The sequence below is a fragment of the Oncorhynchus clarkii genome, chromosome 6 (assembly GCF_045791955.1).
Source record: "Oncorhynchus clarkii lewisi isolate Uvic-CL-2024 chromosome 6, UVic_Ocla_1.0, whole genome shotgun sequence".
Taxonomy (NCBI): Eukaryota; Metazoa; Chordata; class Actinopteri; order Salmoniformes; family Salmonidae; genus Oncorhynchus; species Oncorhynchus clarkii.
In genome coordinates, this window is record NC_092152.1 from 70,177,326 (window position 1) to 70,193,422 (window position 16,097).

The 16,097-nt window shown below is 44.7% G+C and overlaps 1 protein-coding gene across 1 annotated transcript in view; it reads right to left on the bottom strand.

The window, feature by feature from the left end:
• The window catches only part of LOC139412437 (mucin-5B-like), a 34,065-nt gene that overhangs the window by 4,496 nt on the left and 13,472 nt on the right, over positions 1 to 16,097 (bottom strand). Inside the window, exons 29-55 of the mRNA XM_071159227.1 lie at positions 15,390 to 16,079; positions 14,380 to 14,546; positions 13,914 to 14,043; positions 13,498 to 13,580; positions 12,960 to 13,113; positions 12,417 to 12,599; positions 11,950 to 12,048; positions 11,464 to 11,562; positions 10,978 to 11,076; positions 10,492 to 10,590; positions 10,014 to 10,104; positions 9,635 to 9,760; positions 7,128 to 7,756; positions 6,642 to 6,773; positions 6,099 to 6,305; positions 5,632 to 5,730; positions 5,146 to 5,244; positions 4,660 to 4,758; positions 4,174 to 4,272; positions 3,688 to 3,786; positions 3,202 to 3,300; positions 2,716 to 2,814; positions 2,230 to 2,328; positions 1,744 to 1,842; positions 1,258 to 1,356; positions 772 to 870; positions 286 to 384 (exon numbers count right to left, since the gene is read on the bottom strand). Of these exons, the coding sequence (XP_071015328.1) occupies positions 286 to 384; positions 772 to 870; positions 1,258 to 1,356; positions 1,744 to 1,842; positions 2,230 to 2,328; positions 2,716 to 2,814; positions 3,202 to 3,300; positions 3,688 to 3,786; positions 4,174 to 4,272; positions 4,660 to 4,758; positions 5,146 to 5,244; positions 5,632 to 5,730; positions 6,099 to 6,305; positions 6,642 to 6,773; positions 7,128 to 7,756; positions 9,635 to 9,760; positions 10,014 to 10,104; positions 10,492 to 10,590; positions 10,978 to 11,076; positions 11,464 to 11,562; positions 11,950 to 12,048; positions 12,417 to 12,599; positions 12,960 to 13,113; positions 13,498 to 13,580; positions 13,914 to 14,043; positions 14,380 to 14,546; positions 15,390 to 16,079 (4,176 nt within the window). The remainder of the gene's footprint in view (positions 1 to 285; positions 385 to 771; positions 871 to 1,257; positions 1,357 to 1,743; positions 1,843 to 2,229; positions 2,329 to 2,715; positions 2,815 to 3,201; positions 3,301 to 3,687; positions 3,787 to 4,173; positions 4,273 to 4,659; positions 4,759 to 5,145; positions 5,245 to 5,631; positions 5,731 to 6,098; positions 6,306 to 6,641; positions 6,774 to 7,127; positions 7,757 to 9,634; positions 9,761 to 10,013; positions 10,105 to 10,491; positions 10,591 to 10,977; positions 11,077 to 11,463; positions 11,563 to 11,949; positions 12,049 to 12,416; positions 12,600 to 12,959; positions 13,114 to 13,497; positions 13,581 to 13,913; positions 14,044 to 14,379; positions 14,547 to 15,389; positions 16,080 to 16,097) is intronic.

Below are 16,097 nucleotides of genomic sequence, written 5' to 3' on the forward strand. Positions count from 1 at the left end.
GACAACATTTCACTCGTATCTCGTAATCGAAGCACTTTTGCTGAAGACCTTGCTCATTGTTTTTACAAATCAGTCCAACGGATGGATTGCAAGTCACGTCTTGGCCAAGCTGAGAGATCTGAAGTCCAGGGTATTGTTTTGCTCTACATTCAACTGCCTCTGGAGCTGAGCAAATGTGATAACCACTAGCAATGATGTTCTTAATGGATTCATTATCTCCACCTTCAGAGCCAGAGGTTGGCTGACCAAGGTTGATCCAGTCTGACCACACACAACTTTCTTCACCAGTGCACTGGGTAGTTGATGCTCCTGTTGAGGTTGATGTAGGAGTAGAGGTTGGAGTTGTAGTAGAAGGCAGAGTAGTTGTTTTTGTGGTAGATGGAGCTGTTGAAGTTAAGATTGTAGTAGTGGGTGTAGGAGTCGTGGTCGACAGAACTGTTGTTGTTGTTGTTGTTGTTGTCGGGATGTGTGTTGTGGGAGGACATTGACAACATTTCACTCGTATCTCGTAATCGAAGCACTTTTGCTGAAGACCTTGCTCATTGTTTTTACAAATCAGTCCAACGGATGGATTGCAAGTCACGTCTTGGCCAAGCTGAGAGATCTGAAGTCCAGGGTATTGCTTTGCTCTACATTCAACTGCCTCTGGAATTGAGCAAATGTGATAACCACTAGCAATGATGTTCTTAATGGATTCATTATCTCCACCTTCAGAGCCAGAGGTTGGCTGACCAAGGTTGATCCAGTCTGACCACACACAACTTTCTTCACCAGTGCACTGGGTAGTTGATGCTCCTGTTGAGGTTGATGTAGGAGTAGAGGTTGGAGTTGTAGTAGAAGGCAGAGTTGTTGTTTTTGTGGTAGATGGAGCTGTTGAAGTTAAGATTGTAGTAGTGGGTGTAGGAGTCGTGGTCGACAGAACTGTTGTTGTTGTTGTTGTTGTTGTCGGGATGTGTGTTGTGGGAGGACATTGACAACATTTCACTCGTATCTCGTAATCGAAGCACTTTTGCTGAAGACCTTGCTCATTGTTTTTACAAATCAGTCCAACGGATGGATTGCAAGTCACGTCTTGGCCAAGCTGAGAGATCTGAAGTCCAGGGTATTGTTTTGCTCTACATTCAACTGCCTCTGGAGCTGAGCAAATGTGATAACCACTAGCAATGATGTTCTTAATGGATTCATTATCTCCACCTTCAGAGCCAGAGGTTGGCTGACCAAGGTTGATCCAGTCTGACCACACACAACTTTCTTCACCAGTGCACTGGGTAGTTGATGCTCCTGTTGAGGTTGATGTAGGAGTAGAGGTTGGAGTTGTAGTAGAAGGCAGAGTAGTTGTTTTTGTGGTAGATGGAGCTGTTGAAGTTAAGATTGTAGTAGTGGGTGTAGGAGTCGTGGTCGACAGAACTGTTGTTGTTGTTGTTGTTGTTGTCGGGATGTGTGTTGTGGGAGGACATTGACAACATTTCACTCGTATCTCGTAATCGAAGCACTTTTGCTGAAGACCTTGCTCATTGTTTTTACAAATCAGTCCAACGGATGGATTGCAAGTCACGTCTTGGCCAAGCTGAGAGATCTGAAGTCCAGGGTATTGTTTTGCTCTACATTCAACTGCCTCTGGAATTGAGCAAATGTGATAACCACTAGCAATGATGTTCTTAATGGATTCATTATCTCCACCTTCAGAGCCAGAGGTTGGCTGACCAAGGTTGATCCAGTCTGACCACACACAACTTTCTTCACCAGTGCACTGGGTAGTTGATGCTCCTGTTGAGGTTGATGTAGGAGTAGAGGTTGGAGTTGTAGTAGAAGGCAGAGTTGTTGTTTTTGTGGTAGATGGAGCTGTTGAAGTTAAGATTGTAGTAGTGGGTGTAGGAGTCGTGGTCGACAGAACTGTTGTTGTTGTTGTTGTTGTTGTCGGGATGTGTGTTGTGGGAGGACATTGACAACATTTCACTCGTATCTCGTAATCGAAGCACTTTTGCTGAAGACCTTGCTCATTGTTTTTACAAATCAGTCCAACGGATGGATTGCAAGTCACGTCTTGGCCAAGCTGAGAGATCTGAAGTCCAGGGTATTGTTTTGCTCTACATTCAACTGCCTCTGGAATTGAGCAAATGTGATAACCACTAGCAATGATGTTCTTAATGGATTCATTATCTCCACCTTCAGAGCCAGAGGTTGGCTGACCAAGGTTGATCCAGTCTGACCACACACAACTTTCTTCACCAGTGCACTGGGTAGTTGATGCTCCTGTTGAGGTTGATGTAGGAGTAGAGGTTGGAGTTGTAGTAGAAGGCAGAGTAGTTGTTTTTGTGGTAGATGGAGCTGTTGAAGTTAAGATTGTAGTAGTGGGTGTAGGAGTCGTGGTCGACAGAACTGTTGTTGTTGTTGTTGTTGTTGTCGGGATGTGTGTTGTGGGAGGACATTGACAACATTTCACTCGTATCTCGTAATCGAAGCACTTTTGCTGAAGACCTTGCTCATTGTTTTTACAAATCAGTCCAACGGATGGATTGCAAGTCACGTCTTGGCCAAGCTGAGAGATCTGAAGTCCAGGGTATTGCTTTGCTCTACATTCAACTGCCTCTGGAATTGAGCAAATGTGATAACCACTAGCAATGATGTTCTTAATGGATTCATTATCTCCACCTTCAGAGCCAGAGGTTGGCTGACCAAGGTTGATCCAGTCTGACCACATACAACTTTCTTCACCAGTGCACTGGGTAGTTGATGCTCCTGTTGAGGTTGATGTAGGAGTAGAGGTTGGAGTTGTAGTAGAAGGCAGAGTTGTTGTTTTTGTGGTAGATGGAGCTGTTGAAGTTAAGATTGTAGTAGTGGGTGTAGGAGTCGTGGTCGACAGAACTGTTGTTGTTGTTGTTGTTGTTGTCGGGATGTGTGTTGTGGGAGGACATTGACAACATTTCACTCGTATCTCGTAATCGAAGCACTTTTGCTGAAGACCTTGCTCATTGTTTTTACAAATCAGTCCAACGGATGGATTGCAAGTCACGTCTTGGCCAAGCTGAGAGATCTGAAGTCCAGGGTATTGTTTTGCTCTACATTCAACTGCCTCTGGAGCTGAGCAAATGTGATAACCACTAGCAATGATGTTCTTAATGGATTCATTATCTCCACCTTCAGAGCCAGAGGTTGGCTGACCAAGGTTGATCCAGTCTGACCACACACAACTTTCTTCACCAGTGCACTGGGTAGTTGATGCTCCTGTTGAGGTTGATGTAGGAGTAGAGGTTGGAGTTGTAGTAGAAGGCAGAGTAGTTGTTTTTGTGGTAGATGGAGCTGTCGAAGTTAAGATTGTAGTAGTGGGTGTAGGAGTCGTGGTCGACAGAACTGTTGTTGTTGTTGTTGTTGTTGTCGGGATGTGTGTTGTGGGAGGACATTGACAACATTTCACTCGTATCTCGTAATCGAAGCACTTTTGCTGAAGACCTTGCTCATTGTTTTTACAAATCAGTCCAACGGATGGATTGCAAGTCACGTCTTGGCCAAGCTGAGAGATCTGAAGTCCAGGGTATTGTTTTGCTCTACATTCAACTGCCTCTGGAATTGAGCAAATGTGATAACCACTAGCAATGATGTTCTTAATGGATTCATTATCTCCACCTTCAGAGCCAGAGGTTGGCTGACCAAGGTTGATCCAGTCTGACCACACACAACTTTCTTCACCAGTGCACTGGGTAGTTGATGCTCCTGTTGAGGTTGATGTAGGAGTAGAGGTTGGAGTTGTAGTAGAAGGCAGAGTTGTTGTTTTTGTGGTAGATGGAGCTGTTGAAGTTAAGATTGTAGTAGTGGGTGTAGGAGTCGTGGTCGACAGAACTGTTGTTGTTGTTGTTGTTGTTGTCGGGATGTGTGTTGTGGGAGGACATTGACAACATTTCACTCGTATCTCGTAATCGAAGCACTTTTGCTGAAGACCTTGCTCATTGTTTTTACAAATCAGTCCAACGGATGGATTGCAAGTCACGTCTTGGCCAAGCTGAGAGATCTGAAGTCCAGGGTATTGCTTTGCTCTACATTCAACTGCCTCTGGAGCTGAGCAAATGTGATAACCACTAGCAATGATGTTCTTAATGGATTCATTATCTCCACCTTCAGAGCCAGAGGTTGGCTGACCAAGGTTGATCCAGTCTGACCACACACAACTTTCTTCACCAGTGCACTGGGTAGTTGATGCTCCTGTTGAGGTTGATGTAGGAGTAGAGGTTGGAGTTGTAGTAGAAGGCAGAGTAGTTGTTTTTGTGGTAGATGGAGCTGTTGAAGTTAAGATTGTAGTAGTGGGTGTAGGAGTCGTGGTCGACAGAACTGTTGTTGTTGTTGTTGTTGTTGTCGGGATGTGTGTTGTGGGAGGACATTGACAACATTTCACTCGTATCTCGTAATCGAAGCACTTTTGCTGAAGACCTTGCTCATTGTTTTTACAAATCAGTCCAACGGATGGATTGCAAGTCACGTCTTGGCCAAGCTGAGAGATCTGAAGTCCAGGGTATTGTTTTGCTCTACATTCAACTGCCTCTGGAATTGAGCAAATGTGATAACCACTAGCAATGATGTTCTTAATGGATTCATTATCTCCACCTTCAGAGCCAGAGGTTGGCTGACCAAGGTTGATCCAGTCTGACCACACACAACTTTCTTCACCAGTGCACTGGGTAGTTGATGCTCCTGTTGAGGTTGATGTAGGAGTAGGGGTTGGAGTTGTAGTAGAAGGCAGAGTTGTTGTTTTTGTGGTAGATGGAGCTGTTGAAGTTAAGATTGTAGTAGTGGGTGTAGGAGTCGTGGTCGACAGAACTGTTGTTGTTGTTGTTGTTGTTGTCGGGATGTGTGTTGTGGGAGGACATTGACAACATTTCACTCGTATCTCGTAATCGAAGCACTTTTGCTGAAGACCTTGCTCATTGTTTTTACAAATCAGTCCAACGGATGGATTGCAAGTCACGTCTTGGCCAAGCTGAGAGATCTGAAGTCCAGGGTATTGTTTTGCTCTACATTCAACTGCCTCTGGAATTGAGCAAATGTGATAACCACTAGCAATGATGTTCTTAATGGATTCATTATCTCCACCTTCAGAGCCAGAGGTTGGCTGACCAAGGTTGATCCAGTCTGACCACACACAACTTTCTTCACCAGTGCACTGGGTAGTTGATGCTCCTGTTGAGGTTGATGTAGGAGTAGAGGTTGGAGTTGTAGTAGAAGGCAGAGTAGTTGTTTTTGTGGTAGATGGAGCTGTTGAAGTTAAGATTGTAGTAGTGGGTGTAGGAGTCGTGGTCGACAGAACTGTTGTTGTTGTTGTTGTTGTTGTCGGGATGTGTGTTGTGGGAGGACATTGACAACATTTCACTCGTATCTCGTAATCGAAGCACTTTTGCTGAAGACCTTGCTCATTGTTTTTACAAATCAGTCCAACGGATGGATTGCAAGTCACGTCTTGGCCAAGCTGAGAGATCTGAAGTCCAGGGTATTGTTTTGCTCTACATTCAACTGCCTCTGGAATTGAGCAAATGTGATAACCACTAGCAATGATGTTCTTAATGGATTCATTATCTCCACCTTCAGAGCCAGAGGTTGGCTGACCAAGGTTGATCCAGTCTGACCACATACAACTTTCTTCACCAGTGCACTGGGTAGTTGATGCTCCTGTTGAGGTTGATGTAGGAGTAGAGGTTGGAGTTGTAGTAGAAGGCAGAGTTGTTGTTTTTGTGGTAGATGGAGCTGTTGAAGTTAAGATTGTAGTAGTGGGTGTAGGAGTCGTGGTCGACAGAACTGTTGTTGTTGTTGTTGTTGTTGTCGGGATGTGTGTTGTGGGAGGACATTGACAACATTTCACTCGTATCTCGTAATCGAAGCACTTTTGCTGAAGACCTTGCTCATTGTTTTTACAAATCAGTCCAACGGATGGATTGCAAGTCACGTCTTGGCCAAGCTGAGAGATCTGAAGTCCAGGGTATTGTTTTGCTCTACATTCAACTGCCTCTGGAGCTGAGCAAATGTGATAACCACTAGCAATGATGTTCTTAATGGATTCATTATCTCCACCTTCAGAGCCAGAGGTTGGCTGACCAAGGTTGATCCAGTCTGACCACACACAACTTTCTTCACCAGTGCACTGGGTAGTTGATGCTCCTGTTGAGGTTGATGTAGGAGTAGAGGTTGGAGTTGTAGTAGAAGGCAGAGTAGTTGTTTTTGTGGTAGATGGAGCTGTCGAAGTTAAGATTGTAGTAGTGGGTGTAGGAGTCGTGGTCGACAGAACTGTTGTTGTTGTTGTTGTTGTTGTCGGGATGTGTGTTGTGGGAGGACATTGACAACATTTCACTCGTATCTCGTAATCGAAGCACTTTTGCTGAAGACCTTGCTCATTGTTTTTACAAATCAGTCCAACGGATGGATTGCAAGTCACGTCTTGGCCAAGCTGAGAGATCTGAAGTCCAGGGTATTGTTTTGCTCTACATTCAACTGCCTCTGGAATTGAGCAAATGTGATAACCACTAGCAATGATGTTCTTAATGGATTCATTATCTCCACCTTCAGAGCCAGAGGTTGGCTGACCAAGGTTGATCCAGTCTGACCACACACAACTTTCTTCACCAGTGCACTGGGTAGTTGATGCTCCTGTTGAGGTTGATGTAGGAGTAGAGGTTGGAGTTGTAGTAGAAGGCAGAGTTGTTGTTTTTGTGGTAGATGGAGCTGTTGAAGTTAAGATTGTAGTAGTGGGTGTAGGAGTCGTGGTCGACAGAACTGTTGTTGTTGTTGTTGTTGTTGTCGGGATGTGTGTTGTGGGAGGACATTGACAACATTTCACTCGTATCTCGTAATCGAAGCACTTTTGCTGAAGACCTTGCTCATTGTTTTTACAAATCAGTCCAACGGATGGATTGCAAGTCACGTCTTGGCCAAGCTGAGAGATCTGAAGTCCAGGGTATTGCTTTGCTCTACATTCAACTGCCTCTGGAATTGAGCAAATGTGATAACCACTAGCAATGATGTTCTTAATGGATTCATTATCTCCACCTTCAGAGCCAGAGGTTGGCTGACCAAGGTTGATCCAGTCTGACCACATACAACTTTCTTCACCAGTGCACTGGGTAGTTGATGCTCCTGTTGAGGTTGATGTAGGAGTAGAGGTTGGAGTTGTAGTAGAAGGCAGAGTTGTTGTTTTTGTGGTAGATGGAGCTGTTGAAGTTAAGATTGTAGTAGTGGGTGTAGGAGTCGTGGTCGACAGAACTGTTGTTGTTGTTGTTGTTGTTGTCGGGATGTGTGTTGTGGGAGGACATTGACAACATTTCACTCGTATCTCGTAATCGAAGCACTTTTGCTGAAGACCTTGCTCATTGTTTTTACAAATCAGTCCAACGGATGGATTGCAAGTCACGTCTTGGCCAAGCTGAGAGATCTGAAGTCCAGGGTATTGTTTTGCTCTACATTCAACTGCCTCTGGAGCTGAGCAAATGTGATAACCACTAGCAATGATGTTCTTAATGGATTCATTATCTCCACCTTCAGAGCCAGAGGTTGGCTGACCAAGGTTGATCCAGTCTGACCACACACAACTTTCTTCACCAGTGCACTGGGTAGTTGATGCTCCTGTTGAGGTTGATGTAGGAGTAGAGGTTGGAGTTGTAGTAGAAGGCAGAGTAGTTGTTTTTGTGGTAGATGGAGCTGTTGAAGTTAAGATTGTAGTAGTGGGTGTAGGAGTCGTGGTCGACAGAACTGTTGTTGTTGTTGTTGTTGTTGTCGGGATGTGTGTTGTGGGAGGACATTGACAACATTTCACTCGTATCTCGTAATCGAAGCACTTTTGCTGAAGACCTTGCTCATTGTTTTTACAAATCAGTCCAACGGATGGATTGCAAGTCACGTCTTGGCCAAGCTGAGAGATCTGAAGTCCAGGGTATTGTTTTGCTCTACATTCAACTGCCTCTGGAATTGAGCAAATGTGATAACCACTAGCAATGATGTTCTTAATGGATTCATTATCTCCACCTTCAGAGCCAGAGGTTGGCTGACCAAGGTTGATCCAGTCTGACCACACACAACTTTCTTCACCAGTGCACTGGGTAGTTGATGCTCCTGTTGAGGTTGATGTAGGAGTAGAGGTTGGAGTTGTAGTAGAAGGCAGAGTTGTTGTTTTTGTGGTAGATGGAGCTGTTGAAGTTAAGATTGTAGTAGTGGGTGTAGGAGTCGTGGTCGACAGAACTGTTGTTGTTGTTGTTGTTGTTGTCGGGATGTGTGTTGTGGGAGGACATTGACAACATTTCACTCGTATCTCGTAATCGAAGCACTTTTGCTGAAGACCTTGCTCATTGTTTTTACAAATCAGTCCAACGGATGGATTGCAAGTCACGTCTTGGCCAAGCTGAGAGATCTGAAGTCCAGGGTATTGTTTTGCTCTACATTCAACTGCCTCTGGAATTGAGCAAATGTGATAACCACTAGCAATGATGTTCTTAATGGATTCATTATCTCCACCTTCAGAGCCAGAGGTTGGCTGACCAAGGTTGATCCAGTCTGACCACACACAACTTTCTTCACCAGTGCACTGGGTAGTTGATGCTCCTGTTGAGGTTGATGTAGGAGTAGAGGTTGGAGTTGTAGTAGAAGGCAGAGTTGTTGTTTTTGTGGTAGATGGAGCTGTTGAAGTTAAGATTGTAGTAGTGGGTGTAGGAGTCGTGGTCGACAGAACTGTTGTTGTTGTTGTTGTTGTTGTCGGGATGTGTGTTGTGGGAGGACATTGACAACATTTCACTCGTATCTCGTAATCGAAGCACTTTTGCTGAAGACCTTGCTCATTGTTTTTACAAATCAGTCCAACGGATGGATTGCAAGTCACGTCTTGGCCAAGCTGAGAGATCTGAAGTCCAGGGTATTGTTTTGCTCTACATTCAACTGCCTCTGGAATTGAGCAAATGTGATAACCACTAGCAATGATGTTCTTAATGGATTCATTATCTCCACCTTCAGAGCCAGAGGTTGGCTGACCAAGGTTGATCCAGTCTGACCACACACAACTTTCTTCACCAGTGCACTGGGTAGTTGATGCTCCTGTTGAGGTTGATGTAGGAGTAGAGGTTGGAGTTGTAGTAGAAGGCAGAGTAGTTGTTTTTGTGGTAGATGGAGCTGTTGAAGTTAAGATTGTAGTAGTGGGTGTAGGAGTCGTGGTCGACAGAACTGTTGTTGTTGTTGTTGTTGTTGTCGGGATGTGTGTTGTGGGAGGACATTGACAACATTTCACTCGTATCTCGTAATCGAAGCACTTTTGCTGAAGACCTTGCTCATTGTTTTTACAAATCAGTCCAACGGATGGATTGCAAGTCACGTCTTGGCCAAGCTGAGAGATCTGAAGTCCAGGGTATTGTTTTGCTCTACATTCAACTGCCTCTGGAGCTGAGCAAATGTGATAACCACTAGCAATGATGTTCTTAATGGATTCATTATCTCCACCTTCAGAGCCAGAGGTTGGCTGACCAAGGTTGATCCAGTCTGACCACACACAACTTTCTTCACCAGTGCACTGGGTAGTTGATGCTCCTGTTGAGGTTGATGTAGGAGTAGAGGTTGGAGTTGTAGTAGAAGGCAGAGTTGTTGTTTTTGTGGTAGATGGAGCTGTTGAAGTTAAGATTGTAGTAGTGGGTGTAGGAGTCGTGGTCGACAGAACTGTTGTTGTTGTTGTTGTTGTTGTCGGGATGTGTGTTGTGGGAGGACATTGACAACATTTCACTCGTATCTCGTAATCGAAGCACTTTTGCTGAAGACCTTGCTCATTGTTTTTACAAATCAGTCCAACGGATGGATTGCAAGTCACGTCTTGGCCAAGCTGAGAGATCTGAAGTCCAGGGTATTGTTTTGCTCTACATTCAACTGCCTCTGGAATTGAGCAAATGTGATAACCACTAGCAATGATGTTCTTAATGGATTCATTATCTCCACCTTCAGAGCCAGAGGTTGGCTGACCAAGGTTGATCCAGTCTGACCACACACAACTTTCTTCACCAGTGCACTGGGTAGTTGATGCTCCTGTTGAGGTTGATGTAGGAGTAGAGGTTGGAGTTGTAGTAGAAGGCAGAGTTGTTGTTTTTGTGGTAGATGGAGCTGTCGAAGTTAAGATTGTAGTAGTGGGTGTAGGAGTCGTGGTCGACAGAACTGTTGTTGTTGTTGTTGTTGTTGTCGGGATGTGTGTTGTGGGAGGACATTGACAACATTTCACTCGTATCTCGTAATCGAAGCACTTTTGCTGAAGACCTTGCTCATTGTTTTTACAAATCAGTCCAACGGATGGATTGCAAGTCACGTCTTGGCCAAGCTGAGAGATCTGAAGTCCAGGGTATTGTTTTGCTCTACATTCAACTGCCTCTGGAATTGAGCAAATGTGATAACCACTAGCAATGATGTTCTTAATGGATTCATTATCTCCACCTTCAGAGCCAGAGGTTGGCTGACCAAGGTTGATCCAGTCTGACCACACACAACTTTCTTCACCAGTGCACTGGGTAGTTGATGCTCCTGTTGAGGTTGATGTAGGAGTAGAGGTTGGAGTTGTAGTAGAAGGCAGAGTTGTTGTTTTTGTGGTAGATGGAGCTGTTGAAGTTAAGATTGTAGTAGTGGGTGTAGGAGTCGTGGTCGACAGAACTGTTGTTGTTGTTGTTGTTGTTGTCGGGATGTGTGTTGTGGGAGGACATTGACAACATTTCACTCGTATCTCGTAATCGAAGCACTTTTGCTGAAGACCTTGCTCATTGTTTTTACAAATCAGTCCAACGGATGGATTGCAAGTCACGTCTTGGCCAAGCTGAGAGATCTGAAGTCCAGGGTATTGTTTTGCTCTACATTCAACTGCCTCTGGAGCTGAGCAAATGTGATAACCACTAGCAATGATGTTCTTAATGGATTCATTATCTCCACCTTCAGAGCCAGAGGTTGGCTGACCAAGGTTGATCCAGTCTGACCACACACAACTTTCTTCACCAGTGCACTGGGTAGTTGATGCTCCTGTTGAGGTTGATGTAGGAGTAGAGGTTGGAGTTGTAGTAGAAGGCAGAGTAGTTGTTTTTGTGGTAGATGGAGCTGTTGAAGTTAAGATTGTAGTAGTGGGTGTAGGAGTCGTGGTCGACAGAACTGTTGTTGTTGTTGTTGTTGTTGTCGGGATGTGTGTTGTGGGAGGACATTGACAACATTTCACTCGTATCTCGTAATCGAAGCACTTTTGCTGAAGACCTTGCTCATTGTTTTTACAAATCAGTCCAACGGATGGATTGCAAGTCACGTCTTGGCCAAGCTGAGAGATCTGAAGTCCAGGGTATTGTTTTGCTCTACATTCAACTGCCTCTGGAGCTGAGCAAATGTGATAACCACTAGCAATGATGTTCTTAATGGATTCATTATCTCCACCTTCAGAGCCAGAGGTTGGCTGACCAAGGTTGATCCAGTCTGACCACACACAACTTTCTTCACCAGTGCACTGGGTAGTTGATGCTCCTGTTGAGGTTGATGTAGGAGTAGAGGTTGGAGTTGTAGTAGAAGGCAGAGTAGTTGTTTTTGTGGTAGATGGAGCTGTTGAAGTTAAGATTGTAGTAGTGGGTGTAGGAGTCGTGGTCGACAGAACTGTTGTTGTTGTTGTTGTTGTTGTCGGGATGTGTGTTGTGGGAGGACATTGACAACATTTCACTCGTATCTCGTAATCGAAGCACTTTTGCTGAAGACCTTGCTCATTGTTTTTACAAATCAGTCCAACGGATGGATTGCAAGTCACGTCTTGGCCAAGCTGAGAGATCTGAAGTCCAGGGTATTGTTTTGCTCTACATTCAACTGCCTCTGGAATTGAGCAAATGTGATAACCACTAGCAATGATGTTCTTAATGGATTCATTATCTCCACCTTCAGAGCCAGAGGTTGGCTGACCAAGGTTGATCCAGTCTGACCACACACAACTTTCTTCACCAGTGCACTGGGTAGTTGATGCTCCTGTTGAGGTTGATGTAGGAGTAGAGGTTGGAGTTGTAGTAGAAGGCAGAGTTGTTGTTTTTGTGGTAGATGGAGCTGTTGAAGTTAAGATTGTAGTAGTGGGTGTAGGAGTCGTGGTCGACAGAACTGTTGTTGTTGTTGTTGTTGTTGTCGGGATGTGTGTTGTGGGAGGACATTGACAACATTTCACTCGTATCTCGTAATCGAAGCACTTTTGCTGAAGACCTTGCTCATTGTTTTTACAAATCAGTCCAACGGATGGATTGCAAGTCACGTCTTGGCCAAGCTGAGAGATCTGAAGTCCAGGGTATTGTTTTGCTCTACATTCAACTGCCTCTGGAGCTGAGCAAATGTGATAACCACTAGCAATGATGTTCTTAATGGATTCATTATCTCCACCTTCAGAGCCAGAGGTTGGCTGACCAAGGTTGATCCAGTCTGACCACACACAACTTTCTTCACCAGTGCACTGGGTAGTTGATGCTCCTGTTGAGGTTGATGTAGGAGTAGAGGTTGGAGTTGTAGTAGAAGGCAGAGTTGTTGTTTTTGTGGTAGATGGAGCTGTTGAAGTTAAGATTGTAGTAGTGGGTGTAGGAGTCGTGGTCGACAGAACTGTTGTTGTTGTTGTTGTTGTTGTCGGGATGTGTGTTGTGGGAGGACATTGACAACATTTCACTCGTATCTCGTAATCGAAGCACTTTTGCTGAAGACCTTGCTCATTGTTTTTACAAATCAGTCCAACGGATGGATTGCAAGTCACGTCTTGGCCAAGCTGAGAGATCTGAAGTCCAGGGTATTGTTTTGCTCTACATTCAACTGCCTCTGGAATTGAGCAAATGTGATAACCACTAGCAATGATGTTCTTAATGGATTCATTATCTCCACCTTCAGAGCCAGAGGTTGGCTGACCAAGGTTGATCCAGTCTGACCACACACAACTTTCTTCACCAGTGCACTGGGTAGTTGATGCTCCTGTTGAGGTTGATGTAGGAGTAGAGGTTGGAGTTGTAGTAGAAGGCAGAGTTGTTGTTTTTGTGGTAGATGGAGCTGTTGAAGTTAAGATTGTAGTAGTGGGTGTAGGAGTCGTGGTCGACAGAACTGTTGTTGTTGTTGTTGTTGTTGTCGGGATGTGTGTTGTGGGAGGACATTGACAACATTTCACTCGTATCTCGTAATCGAAGCACTTTTGCTGAAGACCTTGCTCATTGTTTTTACAAATCAGTCCAACGGATGGATTGCAAGTCACGTCTTGGCCAAGCTGAGAGATCTGAAGTCCAGGGTATTGCTTTGCTCTACATTCAACTGCCTCTGGAATTGAGCAAATGTGATAACCACTAGCAATGATGTTCTTAATGGATTCATTATCTCCACCTTCAGAGCCAGAGGTTGGCTGACCAAGGTTGATCCAGTCTGACCACACACAACTTTCTTCACCAGTGCACTGGGTAGTTGATGCTCCTGTTGAGGTTGATGTAGGAGTAGAGGTTGGAGTTGTAGTAGAAGGCAGAGTTGTTGTTTTTGTGGTAGATGGAGCTGTTGAAGTTAAGATTGTAGTAGTGGGTGTAGGAGTCGTGGTCGACAGAACTGTTGTTGTTGTTGTTGTTGTTGTCGGGATGTGTGTTGTGGGAGGACATTGACAACATTTCACTCGTATCTCGTAATCGAAGCACTTTTGCTGAAGACCTTGCTCATTGTTTTTACAAATCAGTCCAACGGATGGATTGCAAGTCACGTCTTGGCCAAGCTGAGAGATCTGAAGTCCAGGGTATTGTTTTGCTCTACATTCAACTGCCTCTGGAGCTGAGCAAATGTGATAACCACTAGCAATGATGTTCTTAATGGATTCATTATCTCCACCTTCAGAGCCAGAGGTTGGCTGACCAAGGTTGATCCAGTCTGACCACACACAACTTTCTTCACCAGTGCACTGGGTAGTTGATGCTCCTGTTGAGGTTGATGTAGGAGTAGAGGTTGGAGTTGTAGTAGAAGGCAGAGTTGTTGTTTTTGTGGTAGATGGAGCTGTTGAAGTTAAGATTGTAGTAGTGGGTGTAGGAGTCGTGGTCGACAGAACTGTTGTTGTTGTTGTTGTTGTTGTCGGGATGTGTGTTGTGGGAGGACATTGACAACATTTCACCCGTATCTCGTAATCGAAGCACTTTTGCTGAAGACCTTGCTCATTGTTTTTACAAATCAGTCCAACGGATGGATTGCAAGTCACGTCTTGGCCAAGCTGAGAGATCTGAAGTCCAGGGTATTGTTTTGCTCTACATTCAACTGCCTCTGGAGCTGAGCAAATGTGATAACCACTAGCAATGATGTTCTTAATGGATTCATTATCTCCACCTTCAGAGCCAGAGGTTGGCTGACCAAGGTTGATCCAGTCTGACCACACACAACTTTCTTCACCAGTGCACTGGGTAGTTGATGCTCCTGTTGAGGTTGATGTAGGAGTAGAGGTTGGAGTTGTAGTAGAAGGCAGAGTAGTTGTTTTTGTGGTAGATGGAGCTGTTGAAGTTAAGATTGTAGTAGTGGGTGTAGGAGTCGTGGTCGACAGAACTGTTGTTGTTGTTGTTGTTGTTGTCGGGATGTGTGTTGTGGGAGGACATTGACAACATTTCACTCGTATCTCGTAATCGAAGCACTTTTGCTGAAGACCTTGCTCATTGTTTTTACAAATCAGTCCAACGGATGGATTGCAAGTCACGTCTTGGCCAAGCTGAGAGATCTGAAGTCCAGGGTATTGCTTTGCTCTACATTCAACTGCCTCTGGAATTGAGCAAATGTGATAACCACTAGCAATGATGTTCTTAATGGATTCATTATCTCCACCTTCAGAGCCAGAGGTTGGCTGACCAAGGTTGATCCAGTCTGACCACACACAACTTTCTTCACCAGTGCACTGGGTAGTTGATGCTCCTGTTGAGGTTGATGTAGGAGTAGAGGTTGGAGTTGTAGTAGAAGGCAGAGTTGTTGTTTTTGTGGTAGATGGAGCTGTCGAAGTTAAGATTGTAGTAGTGGGTGTAGGAATCGTGGTCGACAGAACTGTTGTAGTTGTTGTTGTTGTTGTCGGGATGTGTGTTGTGGGAGGACATTGACAACATTTCACTCGTATCTCGTAATCGAAGCACTTTTGCTGAAGACCTTGCTCATTGTTTTTACAAATCAGTCCAACGGATGGATTGCAAGTCACGTCTTGGCCAAGCTGAGAGATCTGAAGTCCAGGGTATTGTTTTGCTCTACATTCAACTGCCTCTGGAATTGAGCAAATGTGATAACCACTAGCAATGATGTTCTTAATGGATTCATTATCTCCACCTTCGGAGCCAGAGGTTGGCTGACCAAGGTTGATCCAATCTGACCACACACAACTTTCTTCACCAGTGCACTGGGTAGTTGATGCTCCTGTTGAGGTTGATGTAGGAGTAGAGGTTGGAGTTGTAGTAGAAGGCAGAGTTGTTGTTTTTGTGGTAGATGGAGCTGTTGAAGTTAAGATTGTAGTAGTGGGTGTAGGAGTCGTGGTCGACAGAACTGTTGTTGTTGTTGTTGTTGTTGTCGGGATGTGTGTTGTGGGAGGACATTGACAACATTTCACTCGTATCTCGTAATCGAAGCACTTTTGCTGAAGACCTTGCTCATTGTTTTTACAAATCAGTCCAACGGATGGATTGCAAGTCACGTCTTGGCCAAGCTGAGAGATCTGAAGTCCAGGGTATTGTTTTGCTCTACATTCAACTGCCTCTGGAGCTGAGCAAATGTGATAACCACTAGCAATGATGTTCTTAATGGATTCATTATCTCCACCTTCAGAGCCAGAGGTTGGCTGACCAAGGTTGATCCAGTCTGACCACACACAACTTTCTTCACCAGTGCACTGGGTAGTTGATGCTCCTGTTGAGGTTGATGTAGGAGTAGAGGTTGGAGTTGTAGTAGAAGGCAGAGTTGTTGTTTTTGTGGTAGATGGAGCTGTCGAAGTTAAGATTGTAGTAGTGGGTATAGGAGTCGTGGTTGAAGGAATTGTTGTTGATGTGGTAGCTGGAGCAGGCGATGTCAAGATCGTAGTAGTGGGTGTTGTTGTGGTTGTTGGAGTTGTAGTTGTGGTCAGAGGTTGAGTTGAGGTTGAAGGA